Source organism: Corythoichthys intestinalis, chromosome 8 (assembly GCF_030265065.1).
Source record: "Corythoichthys intestinalis isolate RoL2023-P3 chromosome 8, ASM3026506v1, whole genome shotgun sequence".
In the NCBI taxonomy this organism is placed as follows: Eukaryota; Metazoa; Chordata; class Actinopteri; order Syngnathiformes; family Syngnathidae; genus Corythoichthys; species Corythoichthys intestinalis.
Window position 1 is genome coordinate 17,173,039 of NC_080402.1, and position 24,588 is coordinate 17,197,626.

The following is a 24,588-nucleotide window of genomic DNA, read 5'->3' on the forward strand; positions in this document are numbered from 1 at the left end:
CATCAACACCTCATTCCTACTGTGAAGCATGGTGCAGGGAACATCCTTATTTGGGGCTGTTTTGCTGCCTCAGGGCCTGGAAAACTTGCAATCATTAATGGAAGAATTAATTCAAAAGTTTATCAGGATGTTTTGCAGGGAATACCTGAGGCCGTCTGTCAGACAGTTGAAGCTAAAAAGAGGATGGATGCTGCAACAAGACAATGAGCCAAAAAACAGAAGTAAATCAACTTCAGAATGGTTTCAGAAGAACAAAATGCACGTTCTGGTGTGGCTAAGTCAAAGTCCATACTTGAACCCCATTAAGATGCGTGGTATGACCTAAAGTCAGCGATTCATGCCAGACATCCCAGGAATCTGACTGAACTACAGCAGTTTTGTAGAGAAGAATGGGCCAAGATTAGTCCTGATCCATGTGCCAGAATGTTCTGCAGCTACAGGAAGTGTCTGGTTGAAGTTATTGCTGCCAAAGGAGGGGGGGCACAACTTATTAAATGTGATGGTTTACTTACTTATTTCTGTCATTGTTTGCATACTATCCTCATTAAAGTATGAAAACTTATAAATGTTTGGGTGGTTTTAGTTAAAGCAAACACTGTTTTTTTCATCTGTGTGATTTTGACAAAAATCGGATCTCATTTGATGGTGAATTTATGTCGAAATGTGAGAAATTCCAAAAGGTTCAGATACTTTTTCATACCACTGTATGACCTTTTGCTATTGCTTCCAGTAGGAAATAGTAGTAACATATTGCATTTCTGTACAGGATGTTGAGGAACAACAAGATCAGTTGCTTACACAACGGTAGCTTCACAGGCCTGAGCAACGTACGTCTGCTGTCGCTCTATGACAACCAACTGAGCGTCATCCTTCCAGGAACTTTTGACCCGCTTCCTAACCTCTCCACACTGTCAGTGACATACTTAACATTTTGTACTTTAGCAGAATTCCCTGAAAATGAGTTGGCAAAACTGTTCTAACCGAGCTTTTCTTCTGGTCCCAGGAACCTGCTGGCCAACCCATTCAACTGCGACTGCCGTCTGTCCTGGTTGGGCTCCTGGCTCAGGAGCCGCCGCATCGTGACGGGAAACCCTCGCTGCCAAAGTCCAGCTTTCCTGCGTGAGATCCCGATGCAGGATGTGGCTGTGCCTGACTTCCGCTGTGAAGATGGTATGTTGTAAAAAAAATAATAAATAAATTTTAAAAAAAATTTTTTTTTAAAAAGATGTCTAAAAACATCTTGGGTTTACCAGCGACAAACTAAGTGTTGTGCTCATGGTCATAGGCGGATCTACTATTCAGGCGAAGTAGGTGATCGCCTTAGGCCCCCAACCAGTAGGGGGCCCACAACCAGCTGCCCTTGCCCCAACGAGCAAGGGGCCAGCAGCATCCCCAACTATTCGTCATGTATAATTATGTCAGCATACCAAACAAACAAGTAACAAAACAAAAAAGAAAGCCATTTGAATGCTGCATTTATATTATCTGTCCCACACACACACACGCATTACAATGGACTGTTCCACAACGACGAACTGAGTATCAGTCGCTTAGCTTCATTTAGCGCCGTTTAGCTTCGCTTAGCTCCGTTTAGCATCGCTTAGCTCCGCTTAGCTGTTCTTTAACTTCACTTGGCCTTCCCGTGTTTTTCACCCCACTAAGCTCGGTATTTTTACAGCTCACTTGATACTTTGCACGACAGCACACCCTGTGACCAAACAATGCAGTACAGTTCCAATCAGTCATAACAATAACACTCAACAGCTGGTAAACAGCATTTGCTAACAAAAAAAAACTTTAAATCTATTAGTGACACCACAAGCAATGACAAAGAATGTTTTTTAGGGAGTGTAAAGCTTTCGGTTAGCGGTTTAGCGAACATACCTCCGGTGAACATTTCAAAATAAAAGCACATCATGTTCGTCATATAAATAACGATTTCTGGAGTTAATCCCACATACTTCAGAATTAAATATTATAATATGTAGAGTAAATACTACAGAATACAGATTCTACACGAAGAATAGCTTTCAAATGAAACTCTTTATGACAAATATGATTGGTAATGAATAATTATTATACTACTATTATATATAGTAGTATACTATAATGGTAATGCTAGAATTTTTTTTTTTTAAAGAATTGTTTTGAATAATGTTGGAAAGGCAAAGTCAGTGTTCTGAATCTGTTTACTTTCCATTCTTTTGCACTAGTAAATGCTATCAGCATTTAACCTCATTGTTTATTTGTGATTAACTATTGTTATTTACATGATTATTTGTGTTTTAATAAAAAATTTAAGTGTTCCAAAATAGTTTTGTGAATTAATAAGCGTCACCAAAAATGTCATTGCTAAAATAGTAAAAAAAAAAAAAAAAAATTATTAGTCGACTAATCATAAAACTAGTCGGCTGGCTAATCAGGAGAAAATTTATCGTTTAGGACAGCCCTAGTGTACAGTGAACATATTTCCTCCACACCCCTCTCACCTTTTTAACCTCTGACCCATGAAGAGGGCCCCTGGATATGTTCGCCTTAGGCCCCAAAATTGCCAAGTCCGCCACTGCTCATGGTTTAACCTTATGTGCAAGGAAATGTACATGTACGATGGAGGGTAACATTCACTTCCTGGAAAAATAAGATAACTATAGTAATAAAATTGTGCAGTAAATTTTGATTACCTGTGGAGCTAACAATCCCTTCCTGTCTAAAATTTTTAAAGTTGATTTCCTGTGCTGTGAAATAGTCACTTCTGTTGCAGTCAAATATTTAGCTCCTGTGCAGTAAACATGACTTCCTGTGCCCTCTTAAGGTACTCACACTGAGTCCACCAGCTGCTCTTTGGGCCCACAGTGTCCCAGTGGTTGCACGTGCATGGACACTGTGGTACGGTGCAGCAACAAGCACCTGCAAGCCCTACCCAGAGGACTTCCTCCAAACCTCACCGAACTGTAAGCGTGTGACTCGACTTATTTACCATCAACTTTAAAAAAAAATAATAATAATAATCAGCCTATTTTCTTTGCAGGTATCTGGATGGGAACCAGTTTACGCGAGTACCCAACCTGCTTAGCAAGTTCAAGCATCTACAACTCATGTAAGGAACACACTTCTATACTTCCCAGTTATTTTTCTGCTCTCCGTAAATGTTTGCTTGTTCTATGGAAGGGCGTAGGTTTGGTCTCAACATTGGTAGGGACAATATAACAGCATAACCTGCATGTACACTTTTTGCTGGGGATGGGACATTAATAAGACCAAACACATTATTGAACAGGGGTCAGGGCCACATTTCTCACGAATATGAACCTAATTAATTGATAGTTGAAATGATCAAAGCAAAAATAGATCTGTATTGACTTATACTTTCATGTGAATTGGTTCACGTGATACGATGGTCGACTCAAACCTTTGTTTTTTTGAAAAATTACTAAAGAAACATTTTGAAGTGCAAGTCCCATTATTTAAAAAAAAATGGGGAGCTATTCAAGAATGTGTCCACTTCTGGGAGACACTGGCGCACCTCTTGACTCAAACTAGAGTATTGTAATATAAAAGTGATTTGGCGAAAATATTCACGAAAAAAAATCTGAGATATCCGAGGACCGATCTGTGGCATCCTAGACTACTTCAAGACTCGAACCAAAGTACTCTCATGAAATTCTGATGTGTGATTTCATTTCAGATTTTTTTTTTTCATGTCAGTTCATGTTCATGTCAGTGTCCCTCTGAAGGGGACCGATTCTTGGGACTTACACTCCGAAGCCACCGCGTTGTATTTTGGTAATGCACATAATGCAAACAATTAAGGGTGTAACGGTACATGTATTCGTACTGAACCGTTTTGGTACTTGGTGTTCGGTTCGGAACGGAGGTGTACCGAGCGAGTTTTGTGACGTAATGTAACCCTTACTTTTCGAGGCTGTGAGTCGATCGGGTTCCAGTTTCTTTGTGTAGCTTATATTTACTCCGTCTTCTCTACTATAATGAGGACCAACACGGTAGGACGGTAAGAAACGTCAACGGCGCGACAACGTGGCCGCTGCGAGAACGCAGTGAAACGCGGCTGTTAAAGCCAATCAGCCAATGCACACCAGTCGCAGTGTGACCGCGTGTTAGACGCGTCCCAGAAGCGGCCCAGCGCGATGCACGCGAAAAGAATGGCAGAGTTTATTATTTGACGCGAGACACGGCCCTCCTGCGTCAATACTACTAGCTAGCAGACCAGAAGTCACTCGTGTAAAAATACGGTGGATCCGGTCGATTTTCAAACTAATATGCAATCGTAACCCTCAATCCATCAGATCTCTTGAGTGGTAGATCGGGGCACAGTTGACTTGTCTTTGTTGATTTACAGTTGTCTCCTCTGCTATAATAATAACCAACACGGCCCCGTGTTCAATACAAAACCCTCCTACCACAACAAAACAAGTAGGAACTAATATTCACATAGGAACCAAAGTTATACAACATAAAATATGCAATATAAATGAATACTACATCACATTTGTAAAATACAAACACATAATAAAATAAATAATAGCCCATTTAAATAAAATAAATTGAAATGAGCTAAAACACCGGTAATTAAATAATAAGAATAATATACAGATCCTGCTTACACAATTAAATTTATTAATTTCTGTGTGGCGCTTTAACTTGAGAAAATCCACCAATAAAGCTTTTGAAAACCGTTCATAAGAAAAAGAAAATCATTGAGGCATTTCATTTGTAAAATACATGTTAAAATCTTATTGGGATTGCTTTTCTCTTTAGCACAGGACTTGTTTTTTCTCCTTTCTTTCAGAAAGAAAGCTAACCAATACGCGGGGTCTGAAAGGCAAATTGTTGTTGGATTATTATCTTTAAATACCCGCTACTTTTTGAGCAGAATTCTAGCTTTGTAAAGGCTACTGTTCCTAGAGTTGAAAGCACAAAAGTGTGTAATAAACAACTAGCACATTTATATTTTGCATTTTGTTTTCTTACTGTGTCGAAAATGAACTGAACCTTGACCTCAAAACCGAGGTACGTACTGAACCGAGATTTTTGTGTACAGTTACACCACTACAAACAATAATCCAAATGAGGGACGGCTAGCTTGACTTCGTTGTTCCCTTGTGGAGGCTGGCCTGATCGCAGTAGTTTTCCAAGCTAGCAAGTTCACATAGATTAATGCTATGCTAACTCTGATGCAGGTCGGACTTTTAGTAGCAAAATTTAAGGTGTTTCCCCCACCTCAACAACATTGACGTCTTTTTTTATTATTTAAAATAGCTTGTGCTGGCTGAAAAAAACTTCAAATATCCCTCCTCTTCGAAGGGGGCGGAGCAGGCGGCATGTTGTATTTCTGTCGGCAGGGTTTTGTGGGTGTATGCCTGCATTTGTGTGGCGGGAGGAGGAGGAGGGGGGTCATGTCATAAGCAAATCAAATGTATGTTTGAGGGGAAAAAAAGGACTGGCGCATTCAGCAAGTGAAAAGGGATAGATGTAAATCTGAACATAATTAAAATAATTCACTTAATAATGGTAGGGTCTATTCTATCCTCACAACATATGGGAAGACAATCTAAATTACCCATATAACTGAACTTATTATATGATGCAAATAAGTGGCTTAAAAGTTAGTGGGGACAATTTGAACGTCCTGAAAAGTTGGTAGTGTTGTGTCCCTACCGTCCCTATGTAAAACTAGAGTACGCCCTTGGTTCTATGCTAAGGCAATCCCTGATCTAGGTAAAGTATATCTATGTTGGTCGTGCTAAAATGTGCAGAGACCGTATTGTGCGTCCATGTACCTTTCGGCGATTCTTTTTTCTTTCTACTTTTGGAAAACAAAAAAAAAACGTAAAAAGGAGCTCAAATCCGTTTTTTGTTTGCGTATGTGTTAACAAAAAACGAGAAATGAATCGTCTCCTGCTTCCTGATTAAAAAGTGATAATTCAAAAACGGAAAACGAGCCTTGATCTGTTTATTCAATATTAGTTTATTGAACAGAAATCAAAAAACAAAATACTCAGAATATTTGGATTCCACCAAGTTTGCTTTTAAAATGAGCCATGGCCCGGCAGACATTCTTCTTCTTCATATAAATAGACAAGACCCTGCTGCAGCCGCATAATATTTATCAGAAGAAGAAGAATGCCATGTGCCAAATGGCATTTGGATGTTTTTTGAGCATGTGGCAAAATTGATTTTGCAATGTGCCAAAATGGCAAATCAATTTTGCCACATGCCAAAATCCATTTTGCCACATACCAAAAAAATGCCACATGCCAAGATCAATTTTGCCACATGGCTAAAAAAATGCCACATGTCAAAATCCATTTTGCCACATCAAAAAAAATGCCGCATGGAAAAATCCATTTGCCACGTACCAAAAAATGCCACATGCCAAAATCAATTTCCCACGTACCAAAAAATGCAACATGGCAAAATCAATTTTGCCACATGGCAAAAAAAAGGCCACATGTCAAAATCCATTTTGCCACATACCAAAAAAATGCCGCATAGAAAAATCAATTTTCCACATAGCCAAAAAATGCCACATGCTAAAATCAATTTGCCACTTACCAAAAAATGCAACATGGCAAAATAAATTTTGCCACATGTCAAAATCCATTTTGCCACATACCAAAAAAATGCCGCATGGAAAAATCTATTTGGCACATACCAAAAAAATGCCACATGCCAAAATCAATTTGCCACTTACCAAAAAATGCAACATGGCAAAGTCAATTTTGCCACATGGCAAAAAAATGCCACATGTCAAAATCCATTTTGCCACATACCAAAAAAATGCCGCATGGAAAAACCATTTGCCACATAGCAAAAAAAGGCCACATGCCAAAATCAATTTGCCACTTACCAAAAAATGCAACACGGCAAAATCAATTTTGCCACATGGCAAAAACAATGCCACGTGTCAAAATCCATTTTGCCACATACCAAAAAAATGTCACATAGAAAAATCAATTTTCCACATACCAAAAAAATGCCACATGCTAAAATCAATTTGCCACATACCAAAAAATGCAACATGGCTAAATAAATTTTGCCACATGGCAAAAAATGCCACATGTCAAAATTCATTTTGCCACATACCAAAAAAAATGCCGCATGGAAAAATCAATTTGCCACATACCAAAAAAAAGCCACATGCCAAAATCAATTTGCCAATTACCAAAAAATGCAACATGGCAAAATCACTTTTGCCACATGGCAAAAAAATGCCACATGTCAAAATCCATTTTGCCACATACCCAAAAAAATGCCGCATGGAAAAATCAATTTGCCACATACCAAAATCAATTTGCCAATTACCAAAAAATGCAACATGGCAAAATCACTTTTGCCACATGGCAAAAAAAATGCCACATGTCAAAATCCATTTTGCCACATACCCAAAAAAATGCCGCATGGAAAAATCAATTTTGCCACATACCAAATAGCACTTTTCGTTCTCGCTGTCTCTCTCATTTCCTGTACACCTCAATTTTCTGCAAATGAGAAGCCTGCATGTTAGCTTTTCTTTATCCACCAGAGGGAGCTGTAGTCTATGAATTCTACTTCTCTTATGCAGCAATTTACAGATTACTGTTTGTGCGTGTGTGTGTTTTGACTGTGTAGTGATTTGAGCAACAACAAAATCAGCTCGCTGTCTGATGACTCCTTCGCTAACATGAGCCAACTCACCACGCTGTGAGTACACATACCTACACGTAAACAAAATGATTTATTCAAATGATGATATTTGTCTATCAATTATTAAATAATTTGTTCACATTGTGTGCAGGATCCTGAGTTATAATTCTTTACGTTGTATTCCTCCTCTGGCGCTGGGAGGCCTGCGATCCCTGAGGCTGCTGTCAGTTCGCACAGTATATGGATACACATCCACACATACATTATACACACGCACATACAACATAAACCTACTGCATAAAATGTATATATTTGTACATACATATGTGCACACACAATGAGTGATTGTTTGTGTTTCAGATCTCTGCACGGTAACGACATCTCTGAGTTGCAACATGGAATCTTCAACGATGTCACGTCACTCTCACACCTGTATGTTGCTTTATTTGTGTACCTGTATGTACATTGTGTGCCTGTCTACGTGTGCGGACATCAGTGTTGTCACAGATTACTTGAAAAAGTAATTTCTTTACTGATTACGCCTCAAAAAGTAATCTAGCTACTTTAGTGATTACTTACTTACTTACTTGATAATTTACTTACTTTTAAAGTAACCAAGTTAATTTAAAAGTAATTTATCAGTTACTTTTTCCAATTTTTCTCCCTTTGCCGCCTCAACATAACAATGACAACAGAAAAATGTCATCATATGTAATTAACTGACTAATTGAATTTAAAGGGGAAGATCAGGATCTTTCACATAAGGCTTAATGTTCGAGTTAGCTAATGTTTAATTAGTCAATGGAGTTCGACTCGCGCTAGCTAGGTCACTCCGGAGCCCTGAAACTAACAAATAACTGACAAACTTGTTAAAATCAACTCACCGACTAATTAAGTCCCGCTAACTCGAAAAATTAAGCCTATTGTCAAAAATTCCTAATTTCAGGTTGGAGGTTAGAGGTTATGGTTAACAACATATCATTGCCAATGTAATAAAAAAAATTGCAAATTGACACAATAGTCAACAACACACAAGTGAAATGCACAGTGCAATGAACACAAAGGTGGGGGCGGGCGCGGATGCACGCACACAACCTGGAAGTACGGCGTACACATTCGCGGTCAATTGGCCACAAAATGTGGCGGCAATTTAGCACTACAGACTCATTCGGATTTACAACACATGCCAAAGATGCTAAACGAACACGTCACCTCACGGCATAAATCTGCAACACTAATATGATGGATACAATGCTCACCGATGACTACTCGCCGGCAAAGCTACGAAACGGCCGTGCATGTAGCAGCTCCAACCTATCGCTGGAACCTTCCAGAATTAAAAAAAATATATGTTCATTCGTGGAGAAACACAGATCAACATTCCCTCGCACATCTCAAAAGGTGGCTGTACTCGGCTCAAATGTGCACCCACAATCCTCACGTGTCCCAAAACACTTAGCGCGTGTTACTCGAGGCCCAAACAGGAAGTAACTATGAGCAATTACCATGGGAGCGAAGGCCCAGTGGGAACCTTTCATACATTTTCTATTCAAAATGCTCTTCGTACATGACTACAATATTCTTCATTGTACATACATTATGAGGCAATAACAAAATAGTAACGCACATACACTAAGGAAACTAATCAGATTACTGGTTTGGAAAAATGAAGGCTTTAGATTACTCGTTACTGAAGATTACAGTAACGTGTTACTTAGTAAAGCGTTAGTGACAACACTGACTAACGTGGTAATGTACTATCATACACTTTACATGTGGTTATCTAACTTATGCGTGTACCTTAATCAGTGGCGGATGCTGGTCTTTCAATAAGGGCAAGCTCAAATTGTGTCCACCTGTGAGTCCTTTGTGATGGTGGAGGGGCTCAGCGGCACCAGCTGCTTGGTAGGGAAAGAAACTAGAGTGCCCGAAGTCAAGTCTCCAAACACAAGCAGATACAATAAAAGAAAAACACCAGAAATAGAAGCTTAAATTGTCATTAGTCGTTTTTAAAAAAGCAAGTGCCGCTAGGATGATTATGAAAGTCTCAAGTTGAACTCAAAACAACGGAATGAAAATTGAAAAATGGCTCCTGTGGATATTAATATGACAAGATCACTGATTCACTCATTTCGCTGTCAATCAGAAAGGGATTTAGCCTCAGACAGATCATCCACTCATCATGCAGAGAAGCAAGGGTCCGGGCCAGCCGAGCCCCGCCCACTGCCCATAGACCTCTAGAGACGCGTCCGATGGGTGGGTTTAAACCCAGCCTTTAGCCAATGACCCATCTCGTTTTACTGTAGTGAAACTACGCACTCTCAACTCTGGAAAAGCACAGCTTAGACACTGTTTCAAGGACTGTGAAGCTGCGCTAATGAATTAAAAGCAAGCACATTCGTAACTTGTGATAAGAAACTAATTCTGAACAAAGTTGAGCACGTTGTAACACATACAGTGGGGCAAATAAGTATTTAGTCAGCCACCAATTGTGCAAGTTCTCCTACTTGAAAAGATTAGAGAGGCCTGTAATTGTTAACATGGGTAAACCTCAACCATGAGAGACAGAATGTGGGAAAAAAAGAGAAAATCACATTGTTTGATTTTTTAAGAATTTATTTCCAAATTACAATGGAAAATAAGTATTTGGTCACCTACAAAAAAAGCAAGATTTCTGGCTGTCAAAAAGGTCTAACTTCTTCTAACGAGGTCTAACGAGGCTCCACTCATTACCTGTATTAATGGCACCTGTTTTAACTCATTATCGGTATAAAAGACACCTGTCCACAACCTCAGTCAGTCACACTCCAAACTCCACTATGGCCAAGACCCAAGAGCTGTCGAAGGACACCAGAGACAAAATTGTAGACCTGCACCAGGCTGGGAAGACTGAATCTGCAATAGGTAAAACGCTTGGTGTAAAGAAATCAACTGTGGGAGCAATTATTAGAAAATGGAAGACATACAAAACCACTGATAATCTCCCTCGATCTTGGGCTCCATGCAACATCTCACCCCGTGGCGTCAAAATGATAACAAGAACGGTGAGCAAAAATCCCAGAAGCACACGGGGGGACCTAGTGAATGACCTACAGAGAGCTGGGAACACAGTAACAAAGACTACTATCAGTAACACAATGTGCCGCCAGGGACTCAAATCCTGCACTGCCAGACGTGCGCCCCTGCTGAAGAAAGTACACGTCTAGGCCCGTCTGCGGTTCGCTAGAGAGCATTTGGATGATCCAGAAGAGGACTGGGAGTATGTGTTATGGTCAGATGAAACCGAAAAAGAACTTTTTGGTAGAAACACAAGTTCTTGTGTTTGGAGGAGAAAGAATACTGAATTGCATCCGAAGAACACCATACCCACTGTGAAGCATGGGGGTGGAAACATCATGCATTGGGGCTGTTTTTCTGCAAAGGGACCCGGATGACTGATCTGTGTAAAGGAAAGAATGAATGGGGCCATGTATTGAGAGATTTTGAGTGAAAATCTCCTTCCATCAGCAAGGGCATTGAAGATGAGATGTGGCTGGGTCTTTCAGCATGACAATGATCCCAAACACACAGCCAGGGCAACAAAGGAGTGGCTTCGTAAGAAGCATTTCAAGGTCCTGGAGTGGCCTAACCAGTCTCCAGATCTCAACCCCATAGAAAATCTGTGCAGGGAGTTGAAAGTCCGTGTTGCCCAACGACAGCCCCAAAACATCACTGCTCTAGAGGAGATCTGCATGGAGGAATGGGCCAAAATACCAGCAACAGTGTGTGAAAAGCTTGTGAAGAGTTACAGAAAACGTTTGGCTTCCGTTATTGCCAACAAAGGGTATATAACAAAGTATTGAGATGAACTTTTGGTATTGACCAAATACTTATTTTCCACCATGATTTGCAAATAAATTTGTTAAAAATCAAACAATGATATTTTCTGGATTGTTTTTTTCCACATTCTGGCTCTCATGGTTGAGGTTTACCCATGTTGACAATTACAGGCCTCTCTATAATATTTTTAAGTGGGAGAACTTGCACAATTAGTGGTTGACTAAATACTTATTTGCCCCAATGTATTTACATACAACAGTAAGCATTTGATCTTTTTTTGTTGTTGTTGACATTTTAGGGCTAACTGAGTTTCCCTTGCATTCTTAGAGCAATCGCCACTGACCTGAATGTACTCCGTGTGTGTGTGGAAACCTTTATTTAAAAGCGTGTGTACTTGTATGTTTTAAGAATCAGGTCTGATCCTGCTGTATAAAATAATCCACAGAAGCAGAGGACCTCCATAGTGACGATGATATTGATCACTCGCGTGCACATGAAGTCAAACGTGCACCATGATGGCGATCAATATCAGATTTAACCATGTGGGACCTTTGTGTCACCTCTGAAAGGACACATAAAAGGAAGGAGGATGAGAGAGAAAGAGGAGGATATGATGGACGGGAGGATTTAGAGAAGGTAGAGGGAAAAAATCTGAAGAGGGAAGAAAAGAAGAAAGGGTATGTACATACAGTGTATCACAAAACTGAGTACAACCCCTGCATTTCTGCAGATATTTAAGTATGTCTTTTCATGGGACAACACTGACAAAATGACACTTCAACACAATAAAAAGTAGTCTGTGTGCAGCTTGTTGAGTTAATTCATTTTCTCCTCAGAATAACTCAAAATGTAGCCATTAATATCCAAACTCCTGGCAACAAAAGGGAGTTCACCCCTTAGAAACTACGTACAGCCCTAAATGTCCAAATTGAGTACTGCTTGTCATTTTCCCTCCGAAATGTCACCTGACTCGTAACAGGTGTGCTGTCAGCATTGCTGCAGAGATTGAAGAGGTGGGAAGTCAGCTTGTTACTACTCAGACCATACGTTGCACTCTACATCAAATTGGTGTGCATGGCTGTCACCCCAGAAGGAAGCCACTTTTGAAGACGGTATGCAAGAAAGTCCGCCCGTTTCATCATACATAGGACATGGTTCCAGTAATCCATGTGCTTTGTTGACATGTCTTCAGCAAACTGTTTGCAGGCTTTCTTGTGTAACGTCTTCAGAAGAGGGGGTTTATGATGATGACGTCATGCAGCCTTGCGGTCTAAAAATAGCATTCGTGCGGTACACAATTAGACACACTCAGGTAGAGTGAGTTTGTCGGTTCCAGGATTAGCGATCATGTAGCATAGAATAGGATGTCAACATTTACACTTATTGATGATTCACATAATATTGGGTTCCACACATCACATTGCTGATTTGTGCATCCTCCACCCCGCCTAATCACCTCCTCGTTCATCAGGCCCCCAACATGGTGTTCACAGGTAAATACAGTTAGCTAAACACTTCTATGTTCATAGGTGGCATAGGTGTTTAACAGTGTGTTTCTTGTTGTTGTTTGTTCTTCTCCTCTTTTGTCTGCTTCCTTCCTTTCTGTCCCCCATAACCGTTTCCAGCTCACTGTAAAATAAAAAAGACAGGATAAAATGCAGGAAGGAAATAAAGAACAATAAGAGAAATGACAGAAGAGAGAAAGAAATAATCAAGGAAGACAAAAGAAAAATGAGAACATTAGAATGAGGGAAAGAAAGGAAGGAAATATGATGCAGTTCTGTTGATGTTTTTGTCTCTTTTGGATGTCATCATCATGCAGCGCCATCGGCTCCAACCCCTTGTACTGCGACTGCCGCCTGCTGTGGTTGTCCGAGTGGCTCAAGAGCGGCTACAAGGAGCCGGGCATCGCGCGCTGCAGCGGCCCTCCGGGCATGGAGGGTAAACTCCTGCTCACCACGCCCCCGGAACACTTCCTTTGTCAAGGTGAATCATGTATGCCACCTGCTGCACAAGTTGTACAATGAAGATTTCCAAAATGTTCTTGAATTTTGAGAATTAGGTGGAAAACATTATTTTGCAAGACAAAAATCTAAAATGATGAAAATGAAATTGGAATATTAAATGGAGAAAAGTTGTTCTATAATCATACAGTAGACTGTATATTTGATCTATGCCTGTTTTCAGGTGCGGTGGAGGCGAGCGTGGTGGCTAAATGCAACCCATGTGCATCATCGCCTTGCCACAACCAAGGCCTCTGCCAAGGCTTACCTTCACACTCACAGCCATACACGTGCACCTGCAAGGATGGATTCACGGTATATACTGTATTAGGTTGCAATGTACACATATTACAAATGTTTCTTTTTAATTTACCAGCTTTAAAGGGGATGTAGCGCCCTGGGAAAATTTTGATATTCCATCATTTATCCATAAACGCATGCCTTTTGTATTCATATCATGCCACTTCGTGTAATTACACACAAGAAAATGAGAGAAATTTGGCTCGATTGTCAAGCTAAAACGACCGGCGCCCGAGATCTGGCAGATTGTGTGCATGACGTCACGTCAAGTGAAGAGAGTGCCACCGGCCACTAGGGGGGCAGCGCCTGTCTGCATCAATATAATTCCTTCTAGTGTGGGGAGAATTGGGGGTGTTTTGAGCTGTTTATGCTGATGCATTGTGTTCGTCCTGCACATATTCCAGGTTCCCTCATGAAGAAACACCGCTCGTTGTCAATAAAAGAGAATTCAGAGTTGGCAGTGAGGGCTGTTTCTTCAACAAGAAAAAGGCCCAGTGCTTTAATACTGAATGGCGGCGATGATGGCAGACAATTTCGTTTCTAGTTTCAGCGACGAATCCGACGTAGAAGGACGTAACGAATGTTCATCTAATGGTGACGAGGAGAGTTGCAAAGCTTTAATCGGTGTTATAGGTGACCAATTTGAGCCCAAACGAACGCCAATGCAGCGTAATGAAACGGTCATTGAGGGGAGCAATGACACTGATGAAACATCGGCAGCAGATCGTGTGGGAAACACCAATGATTTGTTTAGCATTTCTTTTTGTGAAGCTGATACACCATGACTGCAAAATAAAGGAATGCATAGAATAATTATAATTTATTGCGCTATCATAGCTTTTCGCTCTGCCAACAGACACAAATATGAACGGGATCAGAGGATTTGTTCTATATATTTTACGAACGATCATTTATACATGTGTCGAGTCCTGTATCCAAAGGCGTGACATTTTTTTTTATTAATTATAAAAGAGTACTCACTCTGGCCATTTCAAGCTTGGCTGCTCCCTTCTTTGCGTAGCTTTAGCCTCCTTTAGCAGTCATCGTCTCTCTCTTGATATCTCGGGACATTTCGGTGGCTGTGCATCAATGGTCGGCACCGCATCTCCTTTGAGCAGCAATCTTTTAGCAAAACCCGATTTCTCTTGTCCATAGTTCGAGAAGCTTTCAGTTGGAAAATGCGCACCACAGAAAAGCGTGCCGGAGGCTGTGTCTAGAAAATTAGCCCTCTTTGCACGGACGAACTTTACCCATTTTCTGTGTAGTCCAGCTTTTTTTTTCGCGTTCAGGAACTCATGGATACTATATTCCGATAAACAACTATTTGTACACCACATAGCACAGCAGTTTTGAACCATTGTTGTGATGTTTTGGTCAAACAAACCCCAACGCTACTCTCTCGTCGTTAAAAAACAATGGCACCTAGCTCCGCCTCGACTTTCAATCACTTGTCGTGACGTCGCCGCCCCATTCGGCTGTTTCCGGAACACTTTCGGTAGTGTTCGTCATTTTCGATCTATTTTCGATAATTGCTCATTAATGTGATTGATTTTTTTTGTTAACTTTATCAATATTTGTTATCTTGGCGCATAACGGTTCTATTGATGTCTCACACCCCCTTTGCCGAAACATCCCCTTTAAGTTTTTTCTTGCTTGTGTATCTATGCACGCCCAGGGACAACGTTGTGAGACTCCAGTGGACGCATGTGCTAGTAATCCCTGCATCAATGGAGGAACGTGTCTCAGTGACGAGCAGACGAGCAGCTTCAGGTACTAAATGAGATTCAATAGATAAAAATATGGTTTATTTGCGAAAAGCTGAAAAAACTATATACATTTATATATAAATATTGATTTTAGGGCATTTCTGGGCCATTTACTGTTGCAACTTGTAACTTCCTGTAGATTTTTTTTTTCTTTTTCAGGGCACCTCTTGCTGATAGCCAGTATTTTATTTTATTTTTATTTTTTTTACGATTTTTACAAATCTTGGTGGGACTGTACGTTTTTGGCAAAGACTGCATAAAACTGCATGCCTTGATTTCCTGATTTTTTTTTTTTTTTTTTTCCCATGTGTAAATAATGGTACTCGACTAACAAATGTAGGACGAGATACATTTTCGAATTCCAAAATGTCAAATCAAATTTCAAATTTCGATGTTTTTGCATTTGGGAATGAATAAGGCCATTGGAAATAAATGGACATTTTTGGGGGAGGGGGTCAAATTTTGGTGGAACTATACATTTTTGGCAAAAATGTACTGTATATGACCTTGATTTCCTGATTTTTTTTTGACATGTAAATTATGTAAAAAAAAAAAAAAAAAAGCGTAGGCCGATATACATCTTTTTTTGTGGGGGGGGGGGCTTTTAAGGGCACCTCCTGTTGATATCGGGTAATTATTTTGATGATTTAGTCAAATTTTGGTGGAACTGTACGTTTTTTGTAAAAACTGCATATAATGTCTGCACCTTGATTTCCTGATTTTTTTTTTTTTTTATGTGTACCTTATGTGAATTGGTTGAAAAATGTAGGACGAGATACATTTTCAAATTTCAAAATGTCAAATCAAATTTCAAGGTTTTTGCAATTGGGAATGAATGAGGCTGCTGGAAATAAATGGAGATTTTTTTTTAAGGTCAAATTTTGGTGGAATCATACGTTTTGGCAAAAATTATACTATATATGACCTTGATTTCCTGAATTTTTTTTGCATGTAAATTATGTTAATCTGATTTTTTTTTTAATTAGGACAAGATACATTTAATTTTTTTTAGTATTTTTGCCATTGAAAATGAATGAGACTTTTTGTCGAAAACTCACATTTTTGCCGCAACCGTAAACATTAGGAGCGAAATCGGAAAAGACCCTGCGTCATGTGAATTTTTGGAACCCTTCAATTTGAAACGGTGAGAATCACTCAATGCGCGTATGCTGTATGGCACACCGAAAAAGTGGATGGGGGAAAAAATGCATATATTATATGCTTTGCAAAGCACAGTTACATAAAATATATAAAAATACAATAATAGTTAATAATAAAAAAAGAAAAAAAAAACATACATGTATATGGCAGCAAACACAGACAAGACTGAAAAAGCAGTTTCTTTTCTTCAAAATAAACTGCTGTATTTTAAGCCAAAAGAACTATTGTGTTTGATAGAACAATATGTCTATATGCTGCCATTGCAGTTTCATGGCACATTAAGCCCCCGAACTATTTTTAGTTTGTCCGTTTTACCCTGGAGACCCCCGTTTACAGACGCCGCGCAACCGCTTTTGTTTCAACCCAGCCATAAAAAGAAGGTAAATATATTTACTAGTCGAAATGTCTATGATTTTTAGCTTAGAATCATTAATTGATGTCTAAAAATAGTCTAAAAAAGAAAAAAGAAAAACGACTTTATAAAATTCTTTACTCGCATATTTTAAGCTTTTAAGCAAATTATGTCACTTTTTCTTTTTTTTTTTGTTACTGTCGAATTTTTCCCTTTATTTTAGATGATAAATAATCGATCCAAACAAAGAAAAATTGGGGAAAAAAAACATTTAAAAGGGTAAGTAAGAAAATCTCAACCACTCCTTGGTGTCTGTGATTTCTGCATTGCGACCCTTGTTATATTACTGTGTTTCACCCATAAAATCCCCAAAAAGTCCGGCTGTGGCCATTCACAGCTGTTTTGACACTTGGTCAGACATGCTACACGGAGTTTTTGGATCGAAACAAGGGAAGTACGCAATAATATCTCATTAAAATCATGGTGTCTTCAATCATGCTCGCTCATGCGCTCACCTGGAGTTAGGGTTAAATTTTATTTTTTATTTTTTTTAACAAATACCCTCCTGCTCAAAATTTTTCTTCCCCCAGAAAATAAAGATTTTAAACTTTCCAATGATGTATCACACATGCATAGAGGACAATTTTGAAATTTGGCCAAATTGGGGGGTCTCAGAGCGGAACTTCTAGTCACCTGAGTGTTTTCCGCCATGTACATTTATAAGTTATTATTGATAATAATTAAAAATAATGATAATATTTAAGTTTTTTAAATGACCAAAACATCAGCTGCCCTGTAAAGGTAAATGTCTTTTATGTAAAATAAATAAATAAATAGTTGTTTTTTTATTATTATTACCAAAAATAGTCACTTGCTCTATAAAGGGTTAAAGGTCACTAGTGTCAACTTTTGAACAGACTTACACTGTAGTGACCATTGTCCCTAAAAGGGTTTCAAAAAAAAAAAAAAAAAAAATTTTAAACACATAATGTATATGGCAGAAAACACTCAGGTGACTCTTAAGTTCCGCTCTGAGACCCTCAATTTGGCCAACTTTCAAAATTGTCCGAAATGCATGTGTGATACATCATTGAAAAGCTTAAAATCTGAATTTTCTGGGGGAACAAAAATTTTGAACAGGAAGGCATTTAAATTTTTTTTTTTTTTTTTAAACAGCAAACCCCTAATTCGAGGCAAGAACACGCGAGAGCAGAATTAAAGACGCCACGATTTTAACGAGATATTATAGCGTACTTACTTTGTTTCGGTCCAAAAACTCGATGTAGCATGTATCACTGAGAGTCAAGACACAGCTGTGAATGGCCACAGACTGATTTTTTTTTATTTTATGGGTGAAACATGGTGATATAACAAGGGTCGCGATGCAGAAATCGCAGACAACAAGGAGTGGTTTAGATTTTCTTTTTCATATAGTTACCCTTAAATGTTATTTTTCAATTTTTTTTTGTTTGGATCAATTATTTATCATCTATGCGGGGAAAATGTGACAGTAACAAAAACAATACAATTAAGCGATGGTAATGAGGTAGATATCCGTGACTTTTTTACAGACGCCAAATTTTTCATTGCGACGTAATTCGTTTAAAAGTTTAAAATATGCGAGTGAATAATTTTTTTAAGTCGTTTTTTTTTTTTTTTTTTTAACTAAAATTTAGACATCAATTAATGATTCTAAGCTAAAAATAACAGACATTTTGAATAATAAATATAATTACTTACATTCTTTTTGTGGCTAGATTGAAACCAAAGCGGTTGCGCGACGTCTGTAAACGGGGGTTTTCAGGGTAAAACGGAAAAATAAAAAATTGTTCGGTGGCTTTATGTGCCATGAATCTGCTATTGCAGCATATAGACATATTGTTCTATCAAACGCAACAGTTGTTTTGGCTTAAAATACAGCAGTTTCTTTTACAGAGGGGTGCAAGAGCAGAAACTGCTTTTTCAGTCTTGTCTGTGTTTTCCGCTATACGAATTAGTTTGTGTCTACGTATTGTTCCACAAACTTATTTGTAAAATTAGTATTTCCTTTTCTTCTTTTTTTGTATGTTTATAGTTGTGCATGCTCTTTGGGCTTCCACGGCGTCTACTGCGAGGTGAACGCCGACGACTGCCAAGATCACGGCTGCGAGAGCGGTGCCACCTGCGTGGACGGCGTGGGAAACTATACCTGTCTGTGCCCCCCTGGAAGAGATGGTACGTCGGCGAAGCACGTGGCTACTAGGCAGATCAGGTTGTGTGATGCGTGCGCTTTGTGCTGTGATTGACGGGTCAGGTCTCTTTTGCCAAGAAGAGCAGGATGCCTGCTCGCCCGCTAGGAACCCCTGCAAGAATCAGGCCACATGTGTCAGGACATCAACAGGACACAGGTGACACACTGCTGTAAATAACCAAAGTCGATAGTTGTGCAATATCAAAAAAAGTTAAAGAAAAAAATATTATGTAATGAAAACGTATTTATTTTCGTTTCAGTTGCACATAGGGAAACGCAAGGCCTATCAGTCATCTCACATTTTGTGAATATCTGGCTGTGAAACTGTTTAAAGCCAAACACTGTGGGAAAGCTATTTCTAAATAAAAATGAATTTAAAAATTATCCGTATCGCACTTGTGGCATTTTGTTCAAATAGTAACACATGCGCATTCATATTTCTTGAACCACCACGAATCTTTGAACCTATTGGCTGCAAAACTTCATGGCTTCGACAAGCTTAATTTGGCCATCAATACTCACTTCCCTTGAGAGATTCAGACAACCTCTGCTGCTACTTGCTGTCAACACTGCATTGTGGCGCTAAAGATGTAAATAACATCTAAAGTTCATGTTCTGTGCTTATTATTTCTTCATTTACGCTTCCAGTTGTTTCATTAATTGTTAGGTATGCTAATTAGTTTGTTGTTGTGTGATAATTTTAGTTTTGTTTTGAAACCGGATATTTGAATGACCTTTGATTTAATGACTTATCATTCCTCAAGTGGATGGAAGCCTCTTCTTCTGCGTCCTCATCATAAGTAATGAATTGTGCCTTCCTTGCTCATAATAACAGCGTGAGAGTATAACGGCGTTTCTAGCAGCGTTATTTTTCTCAGTAGTGATTAGTCCAATTAATTACTTGTCCCATCTTTGCAACGCTGTTACTGTTACTGAGGATTTGCAGGGGCACGTTACAACAGTTTGGTTGAATGAAGCGCGAGTTGTCAACAGTTGATTCCTTCACACATTAGCTGCCTCCTGCCTGCCTTAAAGCAGAGTGGGAAAAGGAAAAGGGGTGGTGATGCCATTGCAAATATGATGATGATTGGCTAGGTGGGCGGATCATGCACTGCTTGACTGTGCCTGCTTGCTCTGGCAAAAACAACAAAACTGCGATAATGGCGATATGCCAGGGAATTCAAAGGTAGCATTCTCAAACTTGAATTATATTTGATATTGTTTTGGAATATTTAAGGATAGTATTCTGTAGGCCGAGCACACAGTTTCAGAGATTTGCAGTGGTTAATAGTCAGTTTACATGTATGTTTTCTTAACAGACTACTATATTTGATAGAAATAACTACCAAATGTTCTAAAATACTGAATGCAGTGTGTTTATTCTTCAATCATCAGTCAATCAGTCATCAATCAGTTAATATAAACACCTTTGATGTGAAAGATGCTGTGGAAAGTAATGTATAATGTAATAACGTGTAGAACATGAAAAGTAATGTCAGCTACTTCTCTGAGAAACTAATTACTGTAACTTTCGGACTATAAGACAGTCGCGTCTTCATTTTGTATCCTGCGGCTTATAGTCCAGTGCGGCTTATTTGTTTATTTAGTTGGGTTCATAGGCAACACTTTATTTGACAGCAACGTCATAACACTGCCATAAGACCACCATAATTATGACATGACACTATCATGTGCATAAATTAATGCCTATGACACATGTCATTAGGTTTCATCCGGCAAATTATGTCACTAACTCCATCTATGTCTTTTACATCCATTCAAAAGTGAGATAATTTGCAGGATGACACAAAAGGACATCTGTCATAAACATTTATTCTCATGGCAGTTTCATGTCATGATTGTCTTATGACAGTCTTATGGCACCACTGTCAAAGTGTTACTAAATACCATAACTAGCGATTACTGAAACAACTGGAACAGTAACTGAAGAAATAATTAGCGCAGAACATGAATTTTGATTGTTATTTACATCTGTAGTGCTGCAATACATGCTGGGAGGCATGTTGGATGACAACAGTGTTGACAGCAGGTGGCAGCAGAGGTTGACCGTCTCCCCCAAGGGAGCACTGAAGGCCCAATGAAGTTTTTTGAAGCAATGAAACTTTGCAGCCAATTGGTTCAAAGCTTCATGGTGGTTCATTTGGTCTCATGACGGTCTTATGATGACGGTGTCAAATGAAGTGTTAGTGGTTAATATCTTTTGGTGTAAATATCCAATAATCCAGTGAGGACAGCTGCGGCTTATAGTCCATTGCGGTTTAGCAATGAACAAATGCTGTTTTCGTTGCCTGGCACATTTCTCAAACACTGTGAGAAATAGTCTGGACCCCAGCCCATTAACGGCCTCTCGAGCAAGGTACAAAATCAATCGTCCAATCAGATTTGTTTATTTGCGTGACGTGTTCTTAACGAGTAACGTCACTCTTGCGCGCCGAAAGTCGTGTGTACAACAACACAGATGGCGAACGGGAGAGCTGAGAATATGTTCCAATCTGCGGTAAAACCAGTTTTAAATGACCAAAAACACATCGAAACAAGTCATTGACAACAGTCAACATGTGTCGCGCTAGCCATGTTGAATAAACTTCTCCATTCTCCACTCACGCTAATTACTTGTCGCTTTCACAATGTCACGTCTGCCCGTCGCTGATTGGTCCACTCCGCTGTCTGTTTGCTGTGGCTTGCTCCGCCCTCGGAATTTGATCCGCCGGACGGTCGCCAGACTCAATCGCTGGAACAGCGGTGAGTCTGGTATACCAGGCAACTGTTTTCGTGTCAAATTTAGTGGGTGGCGGCTTATAGTCAGTTGCAACTTATAGTCCGAAAATTAAGGTATTCTTAGAAACTAAGTTACTAACTCAATTACTTTTTGGGAGATGTAATTTGTAACTGTAACTAATTACTTTTTTAAGGTAAGATTAACAACACTGCTCATAAGAGCCACAAAAAGGCAGGTAGCTACTTGCGATAAAGATGCTAGTTTAGTAAATTGTCCTGATTATAATATTTAGAGGCTACGTTGCTCCAATCTTGAGTAAGTGCATTCTAGTGATATTTCGCGATCCATGCGTGCCCTTCAGTATTCGGCTCCCCAGTGGTCTTTTGTAGTTTGTTTGTTTCAAATTGTTGCCCAGGGTTATTGATTGAGTGATTGATTTAATGTCCATAATATGTGTGAGGTGCGTGTGCATCCCGGGTTGGGTCGGTCCGGACTGCGGCCTGGACTACGATGAGTGTGCGGACCACCGCTGTCAGAATGCGGCACAGTGCGTGGACCACCTGGATGGATACACTTGTGTGTGCCCTCAGGGATATACGTAGGTTCAGTAATTAATACAATTTTATGAGAAAAAAATTATGAGAGTAATATTTGATTGACTATTCAGTTGGAAGATGATTACAAATGTAATTCTACAAGAATTTGGTAAATTAATAATTTTCCGCTTGTGAGTACACATTTGCAACAATACAGGTAAATGGTGATCTTAAATTTAAAAAAAAGAATTCTCTTGTCAGGGGTGATTTTTGCGAGGTGTCGCCGCCTCCTGAGTCTCTATGCCTGCTGGTGCGCTGCCAAAATGGCGCCCCCTGTGTGGAGAAGGCAGGTGTGGCACTGTGCCAATGTCCGGCGGGCTTTGAAGGTGCCACCTGTGAGAAGCTGGTCAGTGTCAACTTCGTCAACAGAGATGCTTACGTTCAACTGCGTGACGTCAAGAATCTCCCCCAAGTCAACATCACCATGCAGGTCAGCGCTCCACAAATGTTTTCCTTCAGGATGATATTAGGAGATCAATATTTGAAAGGATTTGTGATTATGTGACCGAAAAAAAAAGTATGAATTTGGAGAGGATAAAAACATTTTAAAAATACAGCTGTCATCAAGTTCAAGAATTCATACTCATCAACGCCTTAAAAAAAGAAAAATATGATTTAATCCCTTGATAATTTAGCAACAACACTACAAGAAATAAACTTTGTAGACTAAAATCCAAATTTGAAAAGAGAATAAAGCAAAAATATTCCCCAAATTAAATCTTAATATTTATTCTAAATATTCATTAAATCCATTATTAACTTTGACAAAATACTCCAACTTTAGGCGAAAATATTTATTTTAGTTTATTAGAAAATAAACAAAAATATTAAAGGGGATAAAATTACAAGGAAAAATGTCTTAGCTTGTGAGAAAAATATCGGAATTTGGAGAGAGCATGTTACATGAACAGAAATTTAGGCTATTACCAGTATGAAGTAAAAAATATTGCCAAAAAAAATGTCCTATAATATTGCATTTCTTTCTTTATTTTTTTTTTTAAATAGTATTTTAAATAATTTCATAATTTGCAAGTAAAAGGTCAGAACATTACAAAAATAAAGTTACGAAGTTATGATTTGTGATTATGTGACCAAAACAATAATAAAATTTGGAGAGGATAAAAACATTTAAAATTCTAGTTGTCATCAAGTTCAAGAATTCATACTCATCTACGCCTTAAAAAAAGAGAAATATGATTTATTTCCTTGATAATTTAGCAACACTACAAGAAATAAACTTTGTAGACTAAAATCCAAATTTGAAAAGAGAATAAAGCAAAAATATTCCCCAAATTAAATCTCAATATTTATTCTAAATATTCATTAAATCCGTTATTAACGTTGACAAAATACTCCAACTTTAGGCGAAAATATTTATTTTAGTTTATTAGAAAATAAACAAAAATATTAAAGGGGATAAAATTACAAGGAAAAATGTCTTAGCTTGTGAGAAAAATATCGGAATTTGGAGAGAGCATGTTACATGAACAGATATTTCGGATATTACCAGTATGAACTAAAAAATATTGCCAAAAAATGCTCCATAATATTACATTTTGAGGGGATTTTTTTAAATTTTTATTTAAATAGTATTTTAAATAATTTTATAATTTGCTAGTAAAAGGTCAGAACGTTAACTAATCGGGAGAAAAATAATCGTTTGGGACAGTCCGACAACAAACAAACAAAAAAGAAAATATTAGGTTCTGAAAGAGGTAAAATACACAGGAAAAAAAAAAATTTGAAATTGTAGTATCAATGAATAAAATTGAAGTACTGCAACAAATATCTCACCATAGACTATGGTGGGGTTTTATTATTACAATGAAAAAAATCATAAAACTATTCAGAATGAGAAGTCAAATGTTGTAATACTACAGGAATAGAAGTGTCAAATTTACTGGTAGTACTGGAAGTACATATTTTAATATTCGGAGAAGTAAGTTGTTATATAAAATGATAAATATGACCTCTTGT

General features: G+C 38.6%; 1 protein-coding gene across 1 annotated transcript in view; it reads left to right on the top strand.

Annotated features, from left to right (window-relative positions):
• The window catches only part of LOC130920709 (slit homolog 1 protein-like), an 88,197-nt gene that overhangs the window by 45,369 nt on the left and 18,240 nt on the right, over positions 1-24,588 (top strand). Inside the window, exons 19-32 of the mRNA XM_057844101.1 lie at positions 767-910; positions 1,004-1,170; positions 2,813-2,951; positions 3,029-3,097; positions 7,630-7,701; positions 7,796-7,867; positions 8,005-8,076; positions 13,286-13,449; positions 13,651-13,781; positions 15,442-15,536; positions 19,120-19,259; positions 19,339-19,432; positions 22,476-22,613; positions 22,813-23,041. Of these exons, the coding sequence (XP_057700084.1) occupies positions 767-910; positions 1,004-1,170; positions 2,813-2,951; positions 3,029-3,097; positions 7,630-7,701; positions 7,796-7,867; positions 8,005-8,076; positions 13,286-13,449; positions 13,651-13,781; positions 15,442-15,536; positions 19,120-19,259; positions 19,339-19,432; positions 22,476-22,613; positions 22,813-23,041 (1,726 nt within the window). The remainder of the gene's footprint in view (positions 1-766; positions 911-1,003; positions 1,171-2,812; positions 2,952-3,028; positions 3,098-7,629; positions 7,702-7,795; positions 7,868-8,004; positions 8,077-13,285; positions 13,450-13,650; positions 13,782-15,441; positions 15,537-19,119; positions 19,260-19,338; positions 19,433-22,475; positions 22,614-22,812; positions 23,042-24,588) is intronic.